Genomic DNA, 13,874 nt, shown 5'->3' with positions numbered 1-13,874 from the left:
TCAGGCGCGGATACAAGATTTGGCTTAGGGGGCCATTTTGAGAAAATCATATATTTTTGCACAGAAAATAAAATTTACTCAATTTAGTAATGTGAGAGCCAGGGTTTTTGGGGGGGGCCATTGCCCCTTTGCCCCCCCCCCCCCCCTTGTATCCGCGCCTGATTTTGTTCATGCAATATGAAATCTGTTTTATCAAAATGATGACTTATATCCACACATAAATGAAAACACAACTCATAACGTCGATTAAGTAATATCTGATAATCGTCATGAAATAGTTAGTCATAATAATCAATCATTACTTGAATTACTCAGAAGTCTACTTGTAATCGCTGCAGAAGTTTATTGCACACGTTTATAACAAGTAAACAAGATTTAGGTTCAATGATTGCATACTATCTTTGTTACTGAGCATGATGTTTACATCTTAACTTCTTTTGTTACAAGTCAGTAATTACATAAACAAATTTAATGTGATTTGTTTTTGCTTCAAAGTGATTCTTAAAAACAATTACTATTTCTGCGCTAGAACTAAAAATGGTTGTCAGCAACCATTTTTTTTATTGAATTATTGGGGTTGATTCAAACTTGTGTAATATATGCTCTTGCTTTCTACTTGGAATGTAATATATACCAAAATTGCGTTTTAGAGTAGCGTAGAGGTCGTTTATTCGTGGCAAAATAAAAGAGGAATACAACAAGTTACATAACGTAACATATAAGCGATTGAATGGTCCCGACTCAGCATGGTGCTAGCCTGGCTAGGCTAGCACTGGTCTTCCGTCAGGGCCATGACCGTGTGCAGCACGAAGCGTAACACAATATTAAAAAAAATATTAAAAAATGACATGAATGACGCTTCCTTCACTTTCATGACATTCCTCATACACGCTCGTCGGTTTAGGGTGCTCTTGACCTGGCCTTTCTTCAGGATTTCCCCGATTTAATCAGAGAAAGTCCGCCGAGGTCTACCCCTTCCAGCTCCCTCTTCTACTTCTCCCTTATTCCTCAGTGAAGGAAGCGAAAGAGGTATGTCAGGATCGTAGCAAGTGGAAATCCGTGGTCCCTGCCTACCCCTTCGGGAAATAGGCGTGATTATATGTATATATGTATGTATAAATGACGCATGTCCTTTCATAATCATAGGTAAAAAATGGTGTTTTATTCAATATATTCTTTATTAAATTCTTTACAGTAGTTGCCTTTGAACTTTGAAGTATATTGCTAGGAATTACAGTTTTCAAATTATGCGAGGGGCGACTTTTGTCGAGGGATTTTATTCTGCAATACGTCATAGTATGGGCAAGATGAGTAAACTAAACCAAGCAAGAAAAGCTTTATATGTTAAGAGACACGCTATGGACTGTCTATGACTTTAAAAGAACGCTTAATGTTGATTTACAGTACTTCCCTTGACAAATAAAACTATTGTTGCTAAGCCTATGTCCCACGACGCCCATACTGCCCGTACAGCGTCGTACCGCATGGTAGAAAAATATTTTGGGTTACACATTATTCGAAAAGTATAATACCTAGCAACATACTTTAAAGGCAATTATTGTAGAATATATAATGGGAAATATTTTGTTAATTGATAGTTTTAATATAACTTTAGACATTTTTCTAAAAATAATGAATATCTGGAAAATGGGACACAGAAACGGGGAAAAGCACTTGAAAAGTTGCTTCCCCTTCTATCTTTATCCTTAGCTACATAAGCTAAATGCCAAGTATTCTGTAGGAAATATACTTTAGGGAAATGAGCCGAACAGACGCGTTTGGACATTTGGCGTGGTCCCTTAAGAATCTTCTTAACTAGGTTTTACTGCCAGAGATCAGTTCTACATTTACTAGGTTATCATGGTTCATGAATAACTAGAAACTTTAAATCCCAGACTAGTGGGCTGCCCGCCGTTCTGGCACCGGAAGCAGATGGTGATGCTGCGAAACATCATGGAGGGGAAGTACTCCTTCACCAGCCCCGAGTGGGCTGATATATCAGGTACTATTATAAAAAAACTTATGTTGTCCCGGGCCAGATGGCCTACCACGAACATCTTCGACCTTTATTTCATCTATTTGCCGTAATGAACCTTCGTATGTCTCTTTGCCTCGAAGATTCGATAGAGATGCTAATACACAAACCAGAGAACGAAGATTTTGGCTGTAGCTCAGGTCGGACTTAGTCTACGACTCTTGCTTGGTCATTGTGTCCCAAGTTGCTGCTACTGTCTGGTTTGTGGGCTACCCGCCGTTCTTGCACAGCTTATGGTGATGCTGCAGAACATCATGGAGGGGAAGTACTCATTCAGGAGCCCCGAGTAGGCTGGCATATCGGGTACTATTATAAAAAAACTTTTTTTTATATTTTTTTTAAGAAAAGCAACTGTCCACAATCTCACCTGATGGTAACTGCCGATGCGGTCTAGGCTGAAGCATGCTTATCTAAGATGTCTATTCATTCTCGATTTCATAAGTTCCAAGAAGCTATAGTGGGCTGGAAATGTTGTCCCGGTCCAGAGGGCCTACCGTGAACCTGTATCGTTCTTTCGTGAATTTGCCTCTTGAAGAGATTGTACAAAAATCGGTGTATGTATTGTAATAATATATGTACGCACCGCCCTTACTGACACTTGTGACCTGCTTCTATTATAGATTTACATAACTTTCTGATGTTTTCAGATGACCCTAAAGACCTTATCAGGAGGCTATTAGTAGTAGAGCCCAGCCAAAGGCTGCCCATAGAAGACGCCCTCAGCCATCCCTTCTTCAACACAGTGGTAAGAACTCCTACTATGTCATGTTACCCTGGTACCTTCAGCATCAATAGTAGCGGATGAAGCAAACTGTAAATACGTTTTTCTTATGATACAAAGTATACATGACTGTACTCATTACTGTGACCAATTTTTTAAACAAATAAATCGTAATAAATAGGTGTTCAATACTAAAGTTCAATTCAACAGAATATGTTCTGGTTCTGGAGACCAGTATTGTTTTGTGATGCTGCTAAAGTAAAAGTTAAGGAATGGCATAGTATTATTTTTTCGTAAAAAGTAATTAATAGTGTTGGACATTATATTTAAAGTTACCAAACAATTGAAAAACTATGATATATGAATGACATTTCGAATATGGATCGTAAGGTAAGATAGTACTTGCATTTAGTAGCAAATGTATAAATTCATACCAAATACTAATCAATATGTAAGCAGGTCCTAAGGCAAGTGTATATATATTATCGGATAAAAAATAATCATTATCTTCAAAATGGAGTTAAATAGAATACCGGTTCCCTTGAGAAAGTTACTTAATTTAAGCTCAGGCAACCCTTGATATAGACGTACTTAAAAAACACCGTGTATAGAATGAAATGAAATGACAGACAGTGACAGACAGTGTGGCAGACAACTTTTTTCAGTAAGGGTAGTGTAAAAAATAATAATATCTATCCCTCTTTTTATTGTTACAACAATACAACAACTCTAGTATAACGTTGGCTATAATGTAATGAAATGGTATTAGGTACATACTTTTAACGGACGATCAGAAAAAGCCATTCTCTCTGCCCATACTAACTATATTTTTTTAACATATAAGACTCTGCGTTTACAAAATATAGTTTATTAGAGAGTTGCAGATACTTCTATGCGCTATTATTGATGCCTATTGTACAAACTTCAGTATTTAAAACATCCTTAAAAATAGCTAAAAACAAAATGTTCATAGTATTGTTAGTCAGCTTTGCAAGATCTTTTTTATTTTATTATTTTAATTCTGACTGCATCTAAGTATTTTTCTTTCGCTTACCTAAACCGACATACGTACTCTTACTGTGTATGCACTATGCACTTCTTTGCTTAGCAGCACTTTTTAGTTATTGTGGTATTATGCGTTCCTATTTCAATTTCTTTCATATTTATATATTATTTCATTATACACAAACCCCCTTATTCATAAACGTCTACTAAAGTTGACAAGCCGCTAATAATCTTTTGTCCCTTTCCCTCATACCAATACGTCGGAAAGGGACAAACGATTATTAGCGGCTTGTCAACTTTAGTAGACGTTTATGAATAAGGGGGTTAGACACTAAAGAGTGACCCAGGAGGCGTAACCTTAGCAGCAGATGTCAAGAAAAAGTTAATATACACATTAGAAGTAAATTTATTAATTTAGATTATTCCTATATTGGAAATGATCTTTTGACACATTCTTGTTTCGTCCTATTATTTTTCGGCCTATTCTTGATTCGACACAATCATATTTCGGCCTTCGGCACGTTTTTGTTTCGGCACATTCTTATTTTAGGGCCTAAATATTGTTTCAAAACAAGAATCTGCTTATACCAAAGATGTGAACAATCAAGGGCCGAAACCGGAATAATTCAAAATACAACTATCAACGATACCCTAGAACTAGGAACGCATAACTCTCATACAAAGCAGTGGCGGATTTGCCCTAAAGATCTAGTAGACCCGGGTCCAGGGAGGCCAGATATTATAGTCCGTTTTTTTAGAATTAGAAAGAAGGTAGGTTGATGTGCCTTTTTATTGAATAACACTTTTGAATAATAAGTCACGGCAAAAATGTAAGATTTATAAATCATATACGATAATTTACATTATTTTGCTTTTATAAACAATAGCAAATATAATTTGAAATTGAGGTTTATTGTCAAAGAAAACTTTGTAGCCACAGTACATTTACTGCCATCTTTCGACACATGACTAGAACTTTTAGAACGCCATTTGACTTTGATCCTTATTATTTTATTGATATGTACTAAATTTCTTTCATATCAAAAAGTGACACCATCTAATAGATCAAAGGCCAAAGGTATGGAAGCATCGTTTCGAGCAATGGCGCCATAACCTTTAGGCTGTGCCCGGTAAGATGGCGCAACTTTTTGATATATAACAAATGTAACACATATCAGTGAAAGAATAAGGATCAAAGTCAAATGGCGTTCTAAAAGTTTTAATCATGTGTCGAAAGATGGCATTAAATTTACGTGGCTATCAAGTTCTATTTTGGCAATACACCTCGATTTCAAATTCTCTTTGGAAACAGTGTCTGATTTTTAAAAGATTGTTGACCTTTTTTTCTAATGCAAAAAAAACGAACTAGGTGAAGTCAGTTGTGAAAACCAAATTGGAAAGGGTCTAGGGCGGCCAACACTGCAAATCTGCCACTGCATATAGGTAAGCTACATGTTAATGCACACTACATGTATTCTTCGGTTAGCTCTGGGACCAGGACATGACGCCGCTCAAGAAGTCGCTCTCGAGCACCAGCCGCCGGATGTCCAGGATCGAACTCATCACCATGGTAATTGTGTTGTTTGGTCATACACCTAACACTACACATATTGATACAGTTAAAATTAAGATATCTGGATTGTAGGATGAAGTCTAAAGGGGCCGACTGATTACCAGTTACGCCCCGGCCACGACATCGCGCGGCGGCAGCGGCGAGAGGCGAGCATAGGTTGGAGCGAGACACAGCGATCGGACCTTTCGTTTCCACTTATGGCCGCCGCTCGCCGCTGCCGCCGCCGTGCGAAGTCGTGGCCGGGCCGTTAGCCGGACGATATCGGCCTGTCAGTCATCTGACAGGTCGATATCGTCCGGCGAACTGGTAATCAGTTATCATGGGACCAACACTTTATAACTCACCGACTGACATAAAGAAATCAAAAAGTGACACAGCATTCAACAAAAAGCTGAAATCATTACTTCTAGAACATGCTAATTATTCAATTGAGGAATTTATATTATCTATGCAAAACAACAATTGATTCAACACAACGTACTGAATGGAGTCCTAGTCTCCTATTCCTAACTTATAATATACCATGTTGTTTTATGTTATATTCGGAACTTATTACATTATTGTTAATAATATTTTTTTAGACCACAATACGCTTGTCAAAAATTTAATTAGCAATCTTGAGAATTTTCTTTAGTGACTTCATCGATTCCAATCCTGATTTTTTTACATTTATGCACAAAAACTAATATGTAAATTGCTTCTAAAATGTGTAAAATTTTATTTTTGAGGGAACTCATTGATAACTTATTTCTGTGAGACTTTACATGAGATCCGCGGTTCCGAGCACACACATCCGTCTCGCTCACGCTTACGTTCAGTGAGAGATAGAGAAGAACACGAACCTACGGGGCTTTGAGTAACATTCGAAAACCTTCATATTTTCGAACTTTACTCTTACAGCATTTTAAACTTCGCGATAACTGTTAAGTTAGTTAAATGTTAATTTACTTAGGTGTATTAATATCGTATTCCAAACTCAAATTAATATGGAAAAGTCATCTAACAACTAACTCAATTACTACTACTTTTGAGTTTTTACACTAAACAGAATTTGCATAAAACACATAGCACTAGGAGGAACACACACTTGCACAGTGATATGATAGCACTGTCATTACATTGTGTTAATGATTGCAATTTACATAATTACACTGATTAGAACTGAAGGTAAGTAAGATTGAAAACACAAGAATCACGCTTTTTACTTTCTTGTAAATAATGTGCATGCTGCATGTTTGTGTACAGCATGGTCATGCATGATATGATACTCGTAGTATTGATCGTTTTTATTTGAAAATAATTCTCTCCCCATTCCCTATGAACTATAGGCACCGGTAGGCAGAGTTGTTTCTATCTCTATCGCATGATGTCCCGCTTGCATAATCGCATTGATCTCCGAATTATAAGCGGGAGAGCAATATAATTACGCGCTTGCGAGAGAGATAGGAACAGGCGAGTCAATGGACGCAATTCTTCGAGCTTATCGTCCTAATTTTAGGCTATTGGTATTCTTGGAGTTACCCCAGATAAGGATGTCGTAAGACAACAGCTAGTGAACATGTGCAAAATATTTTTTTTTTTAACAAATAATTATTATTTGGGGACCATTGTACACAAATCGATCTAGCCCCAAACTAAGTAAAGCTTGTACTATGGGTACTACGCGACGATATACATACGTATATAGATAAATGCATACTTATATACATATAAAACATCCATGACTCAGGAACAAATACCTGTGTTCATCACACAAATAAATACCGGGATTCGAACGCGGAACCATCGCCTTCATAGGCAGGGCACTATCCACTTGGCCAGACCGGTCGCCATTAGCATAGCATGTCTTCTGGGATTAAACATTTTGAGGTCCCTTGCACCAAACTGTCTGTCGGGAAGTTTCATAGATTATTGGCGTTGATGGGCCAAAAACGAGTTCCAAAGTTTCCATATATATTCCGTTTCTTCCATTCCGTTACGGAACGGAATAAAAATCGGAATCTTGTGGTTGGTGCAACTGGACCTTAGTCTTCGCAACGCAAACATTGTACCGACGACTTATTCCATCCTTGTCAATTTATAGGCGAAAAAGCAGGGCAGCTTCAACGCGCGAGCCAAGCTACGTATGGGTCTGATGGCGGTCCGCGCTGCCGTGCGCCTGCGGAGACTGCCACACACAGCTGCCCGCGCCGTCTCGTTGCACGCGGCTCTGGGGGACCCTTACACCATGCGCGCGTTGAGGAAGGTGGGTACTGGAGAAAGCTATATGCCTGCGAACACTGCAGACACCGCCGCCCGCGCCGTTTCAACATGCTGCCCTTAACAGTAACATTGCCAGATTTTATGAATCTGAAATAAATATAATTCATTCATTACATGCTGTTCTCGGGGAGTTGTTGAAGGATAGTAGGTATTGTAATTAGGACGGTTGTGTTAGACAATAAAGAAAGCCATACGCCTGCGAAGACTGTGATCTCACAAGACCTCATTTGTAAACCGTATGAAGAAACCATTTAGATTTCAATAGTTTACTAATTCACTTATTTTAACTCCAATTATAAGTAACTAACTAACAAACTGCAACATATAAAGTCAGAAGATATTAGAACTCGGTGGCTACAAATAAGTGTTTAAAAAAAATGTTTATTTCAGACAGAATCCATATAAAAATGTTTTTTTTTTTTTCATTCAGACATATCTTCTTCCTTGCGTTGTCCCGGCATTTTGCCACGACTTATGGGAGACTGGGGTCCTCTTGACAACTAATCCCAAGATTTGGCGTAGGCACTAGTTTTTACGAAAGCGACTGCCATCTTACCTTCCAACCCAGAGGGTAAACTAGGCCTTATTGGGAATAGTCCGGTTTCCTCACGATGTTTCCCTTCACCGAAAAGCGACTGATAAATATCAAATGATATTTCGTACATAAGTTCCTAAAAACTCATCGGTACGAGCAGGGGTCTGAACCCGCGATCTCCGGATTGCAAGTCGCACGCTCTTACCGCTAGGCCACCATATATTGTTCAGACATATATTGTTCTAAATAATATGTTTATGTTCCAGGTGATAGACGGCTGCGCCTTCCGAGTGTACGGGCACTGGGTCAAGAAGGGCGAGGGCCAGAACCGCGCCGCGCTGTTCGAGAACATGCCCAAGACCGAGCTCAAGAGTCTGTACGTCAGCAACCTCAGCCGATAGCGAGGGCTGGAGTGCTGACAGGTATGTTTTATTTATATTAGGTACTTATAATAAATAATTATAGAGTAATGTCAAGTGTCTTTGCCCAAAGGGCTGCCACTTTGCCCATGTGTCTACGTCTGCCCATAGAGTTATGTCTTTGCCCTTAGGCCTGTGACTTTACCCATTGCACTGTGTCATCCTTAAGTGCGAGTATTTTCCATTAAACTTCCTGTTTGATGATGACGTTTTATGTGATAATTATTTTAATACCCCACGGTCACACTCTGGTATATAATTATGAAAATCCTCTAGCATTGTAGATACACAGTTCTGGGTTAAGAAGGGCGAGGGTCAGAACCGGAAAAAATCTACTAAAAAAAGAAGTTTTTTGATCAGCCTTCAAACTATGACCTGCGGGTGAGCAATACAATCTGATCTGCGAAAAGGAAGGGGAGGTGGCTGTACTGGGGGCAAGTTTTGAGACCCCTGTTTTAGATTGTGTCCGAGACTGAGATAAACCACACACCTATCATGCGCGGCGTGTCATCGTGAACATTGTCGGTTTTTTTTTAATACTACATCGGTGACAAACTCGCATACGACTCGCCTAATGGTAAGCTGTCTTTGTAACCTATGGACGCCTGCAACTCCAAAGGTGTTACAGGCGCGTTGTCGAACCTAACAATCCGCCCCCTCGTTGAGCTCTGGCAACCTCACTCACCGACAGGAACACAACACTATGAGTAGGGTCTAATGTTCAAATATCAAATATCAAACATTTATTCAGCAAATAGGCCACAGGGGCACTTTTACATGTCCATTTTTACAAACAATAAATTTAAAAAAAAAAAACAATTACAAATATCGAATCTATGAAATAATAAATACTTTATTAGAGATGTATACTGTCTCTAAATGTCAAATTACACAAAAAAAACTATGATAAAAAAATAAAACCATAAAATACTAAAATTCTTTAGAGATGTATAAGTCTCTAAGTGTCAGAGATAAAATATAAAAATATATATTAAATTATCCTTAGAGATGTAGAGGGTCGCCAAGGCTTGAATTCTTATATAAATAATTAAAAGACAAAAAAAATAAAACAGACAAGGACCGAATGAAGTGTCTCACGTTAATGTCACTCAAAAGTAAAGTTACATACTTTAACATAACCTGTACCCCGTGTAAGCTTAAACAGACCGGTCTCCACAAACAGCACCCGTTCACGAGTATGACGTGTATCTCAGCCATCGCCTCCCTCAACCTTCATTCGGGAAAGTGGCGACCCGATCAACGACGCCACCGTAAGTAAAGACTTTTAAGCGAGCATGACATGTTCAAGCTGCCGGGTTGTATTAATATAAATATAATAAAAAAAATTGTGAGATACAACATTTGTGCTTGTAAGTTACATTAAAGACGGCATAGCGCCACATAAACGCGACTACATATTATTCATAAGGAGTGCCTACCTATAAAACTAAATTATAAATTTAAATTGACTTAGAGATGTACAGGTCTCTAAGTGTCCAAATCATTAAAATAGGTATTAAAATAAAATGAAATTTAAAATAAAATAAAATAAAATCTTAGAGGTGTATAAGGTCTCTAAGTGTCCAAAACTAAAATAATACAATCAAACGAGAACATGATGTTCTCTTGTGTCAGTTCTACTGGACGCTAGTATGGTTATTTCACAGGAAGAAAACGAAAACACTATTACTGACATTTTTATCATACTATCAAGATCAAGCTACTGGCTTAAAGGCATCCTTATCATCTATGAAATCATTCACAGCATAATACGCCTTACTTAACAAAGAGCTCTTAACGTGTGACTTAAATTTGTTAAGAGGCAAATTCACTATATCAGTTGGAACTTTGTTATAAAAACGTGTACAGTTCCCGACGAAAGACGTACTAACCTTACGGAGGCGGTGGGCGGGCACAGCAAGTTTATGCTTGTTTCTAGTGTTATAGTTATGGATATCACTGTTAAGCTTGAATTCGTTAATGTTTTTCCGAACATACATAATATTCTCAAGTATGTATTGAGATGCAACGGTAAGAATGCTTGCATCTTTAAATTTCTCTCTTAGGGATACTCGAGCGCCCAGTCCATAGATTGAACGTACAGCTCGCTTTTGCAGTACAAATATTGTCTGAATGTCTGCCGCTTTTCCCCACAACAGAATTCCATACGACATAACACTATGGAAGTAACTAAAGTATACCAGCCTGGCCGTCTCTACGTTTGTTAGCTGTCTGATTCTCCTCACTGCATAGGCTGCTGAACTAAGTTTGCCGGCTAAAGTGGCTATATGTGCATGCCATTGCAGTTTTGAGTCTAAAGTGACTCCCAGGAAAACAGTTCGATCTTCAAATTCCAGCGTATCACCTTTTATTTTAATCTTGCTGTTATTTACCTGCTTGACGTTAGGTAGCGTAAATTTGATGCATTTGGTTTTCTTTGCGTTCAAAAGCAAATTGTTTGCCGTAAACCAGTTTAATACGGTAGATAGCGCGTCATTAATGCTCTCGAATCTATTTTCCTTTCTGTTCACTTTAAATATAAGGGAAGTGTCATCTGCAAACAACACTATATCATGTCTTTCTTGCACAACTTTTGGTAGGTCATTGATGTATACCAAAAACAGGAAGGGACCAAGAATTGAACCTTGCGGCACTCCGAGGGCTACCGGGGACCCAGCCGATTGAGTTCCATTAATAACTACTCGCTGAGTTCTATTCGAAAGGTACGATGAGACAAGGTCAAGGGCACTAGTTTTTATCCCATAGTGGCTTAATTTTCTCTTTAAATTTTCGTGATCAACGCAATCAAATGCCTTCGACAGATCACAGAAAATTCCAATAGCATCTTGAGCTTTTTCCCAAGCGTCAAAGATGTGTTTTAGAAGTACCACACCGGCGTCAGTAGTTGATCGACCTCTGGTAAAACCAAATTGATTGCTATCAAGCAGTTTATTTCTGTTGAAATGTGACTATAGTTGATTTAGAATAAGTTTCTCGAACACTTTGCTTAATGCCGGTAGTATTGAAATAGGTCTAAAGTTTGTGGAGTCGGTTCTTGTTCCTGATTTAAACAACGGGATAATTTTGCTATGTTTCATAATATCTGGAAAAATTCCAGCATCAATGCATCTGTTGAAAATCTCAGCTAAGTATGGTGCAATCGATTCAATAATGGAATGTAATACTTTGACTGACAGACCCCATAGGTCTTCTGTTTTCTTTATATTTAATGACCTAAAAGTCTTAAGAACTATGTTCGGAGTGACATACGAAAATTTGAAAATTTCTGTACATTCCGCCACATTTGTCTTCAAAATTTCTTCAGCGACGTCTGGCGATGAATTAAGAGACTTTGTTGTTTCTACCGGTATATTTGAGAAAAACCGCTCCGCTGTTATTTGTCTGCGGTTTTCTATAAGGTCCTCCACCTTCTACTTCCCCAGTTGGGCTCTGCTCTAGATCTGGAATGACATCCGCTGTGCTGTGCCCTACCACACAGAGCGAGATGACATTCACAGTGCCTATACCTACCTCTCTTTTGGAGACTTTTAACAGTTGCCGATGTCTATTTTTAACTAATACTTTGATTAAATAGAAACTTACCTTTATGTATTGTTTTTTTTTTTCAGGATTTGTAAACATACCAGGGTAAAGGGATAGTCACTTCCCGCCGATCCGCAGGCCGAGTGCACGACGTAGTACACCGCACATTGTAGGTACGCCACAGAGGATAAACTACCCTTTTATCGGCTCCACCTATGATTGGCACTTTTATATAGGTTATAAAACCTTATTTTAACACGCGCACTGCGATACGGGGTCCATTCGACTCCGTGATAGAGCTATGGGTTTAGCTAATTGGGTACTTGACACAATGTTGAATATTATAAAAAAATTGAGTTAAAGGGATAGAAAATGAGCCATCATAGTCATTTAAAAAAACATTGAGACTATTAAAAAAAAATACAAAGCTCCGAAGTATCAAAAAAAAATTCTTTCAAAAAGAAAATAATACCATTCGATTCCTTACATTATATTGAAAAATAAATTGTATGACAACTATTGTATACATGAACGCTATATTACAGGGCAAAATAGCAATTTTCTTGACCTTCCATACATTTAGGACAGACTAATTGTAATTGTAATGTGACGTCACATTACAATATCATTTTGGCACAGGCGTTTCAATCGCGATCAGCGAGCGTCAGACTTTAACTCTCATTTCTGACCTTTGTGTTGCTTAAATGCCATGAATCCTATATAGACATTTGATCAAAGATCGATTGACATTATTTACAAAAAACTGTCAAGTAGCCAATTGCTTCAGATAACATTTACATCAAGGTTTTCCTACAAAACTAGGCGGTTATTACGAATAAGTACGTTATAGTGACAATCATTGGGTAGTTTACCCCAACCTAGTTCAATTGTATCGCCGTATTGTTCAGAACTAGTTATTAAATGTAGTTTATTGAGATTTGTTCATTTTAAATTGTCTTCTTTGATTGTAGTTCACATTATTTCATTTGGATGATAAAACACTCCCAGTTTCATATCTTGACACGCAAAGGAATACTAAAATACGTTAAGTAGTGCGAAATATTGTTGTCCCAATTTTGAGAGCTAAAGTAGATAGCCATGTATAGTCCCATACGTTAGGGCTTGTGCGTAAATCACGTGAGGTTCGATAGAGGGGGGGGGGGGGGGGTTAGAAAAAATCACGACAGATCACTTTGGGGGAGGGGGAAGAAGGAGACCTCACGTGTATTTTTGTACAGTGAACGAAACTAAGAAAACATTTACTATATAAAATACTATGTATCTTAAAATTTGGTCTTATGAAAAAAATTAATAAAAATGCACGTGAGGTTATGTGGGGGAGGAGGCAGGTAGCCAAGAACCTCACCAAATATCACCAACGGTGAGGGGAGGGGGTTAAAATGTAGCCGAAATAACCTCGCGTGATTTGTGCACAAGCCCTTATGCGGTGAAAATATTGTCAAGCGCTTATGTTTTACAGAAGGGGACAGTGTCAATACCAGTGGCGTAGCGTGCCTTGGCGGGGCCCCGTATAAAAATTTGTTTGGGGGCCCTTAGGAAGGGTAAAGATTTCCCACAAAAACGCACGTTGGGGGCCCCGTATAATTGATACGGCAGATACGGCGGTAGCTACGCCCCTGGTCAATACCTTAACCCCCTTATTCATAAACGTCTACTAAAGTTGACAAGCCGCTAATAATCATTTGTCCCTTTCCGACGTATTGCTATGATGGAAAGGGACAAACGATTATTAGCTTCTTGTCAACTTTAGCAGACGTTTA

The 13,874-nt window shown here is 38.4% G+C and overlaps 1 protein-coding gene across 2 annotated transcripts in view; it reads left to right on the top strand.

The window, feature by feature from the left end:
* Positions 1 to 12,432, top strand: part of LOC133529047 (phosphorylase b kinase gamma catalytic chain, liver/testis isoform) — a 36,868-nt gene extending 24,436 nt beyond the window's left edge. The window contains exons 7-12 of one of the 2 annotated variants that reach the window (XM_061866657.1): positions 1,896 to 2,002; positions 2,683 to 2,780; positions 5,248 to 5,331; positions 7,418 to 7,579; positions 8,398 to 8,553; positions 12,180 to 12,432. In XM_061866657.1, the coding sequence (XP_061722641.1) occupies positions 1,896 to 2,002; positions 2,683 to 2,780; positions 5,248 to 5,331; positions 7,418 to 7,579; positions 8,398 to 8,532 (586 nt within the window). In that variant the 3' untranslated portion in view covers positions 8,533 to 8,553; positions 12,180 to 12,432. The remainder of the gene's footprint in view (positions 1 to 1,895; positions 2,003 to 2,682; positions 2,781 to 5,247; positions 5,332 to 7,417; positions 7,580 to 8,397; positions 8,554 to 12,179) is intronic. The other variant, XM_061866658.1, reaches the window with a different exon arrangement.
* Positions 12,433 to 13,874: the final 1,442 nt, after the last annotated feature.

This window comes from Cydia pomonella, chromosome 20 (genome assembly GCF_033807575.1).
Source record: "Cydia pomonella isolate Wapato2018A chromosome 20, ilCydPomo1, whole genome shotgun sequence".
In the NCBI taxonomy this organism is placed as follows: Eukaryota; Metazoa; Arthropoda; class Insecta; order Lepidoptera; family Tortricidae; genus Cydia; species Cydia pomonella.
This window is presented reverse-complemented; position numbering and strand designations above follow the sequence as displayed.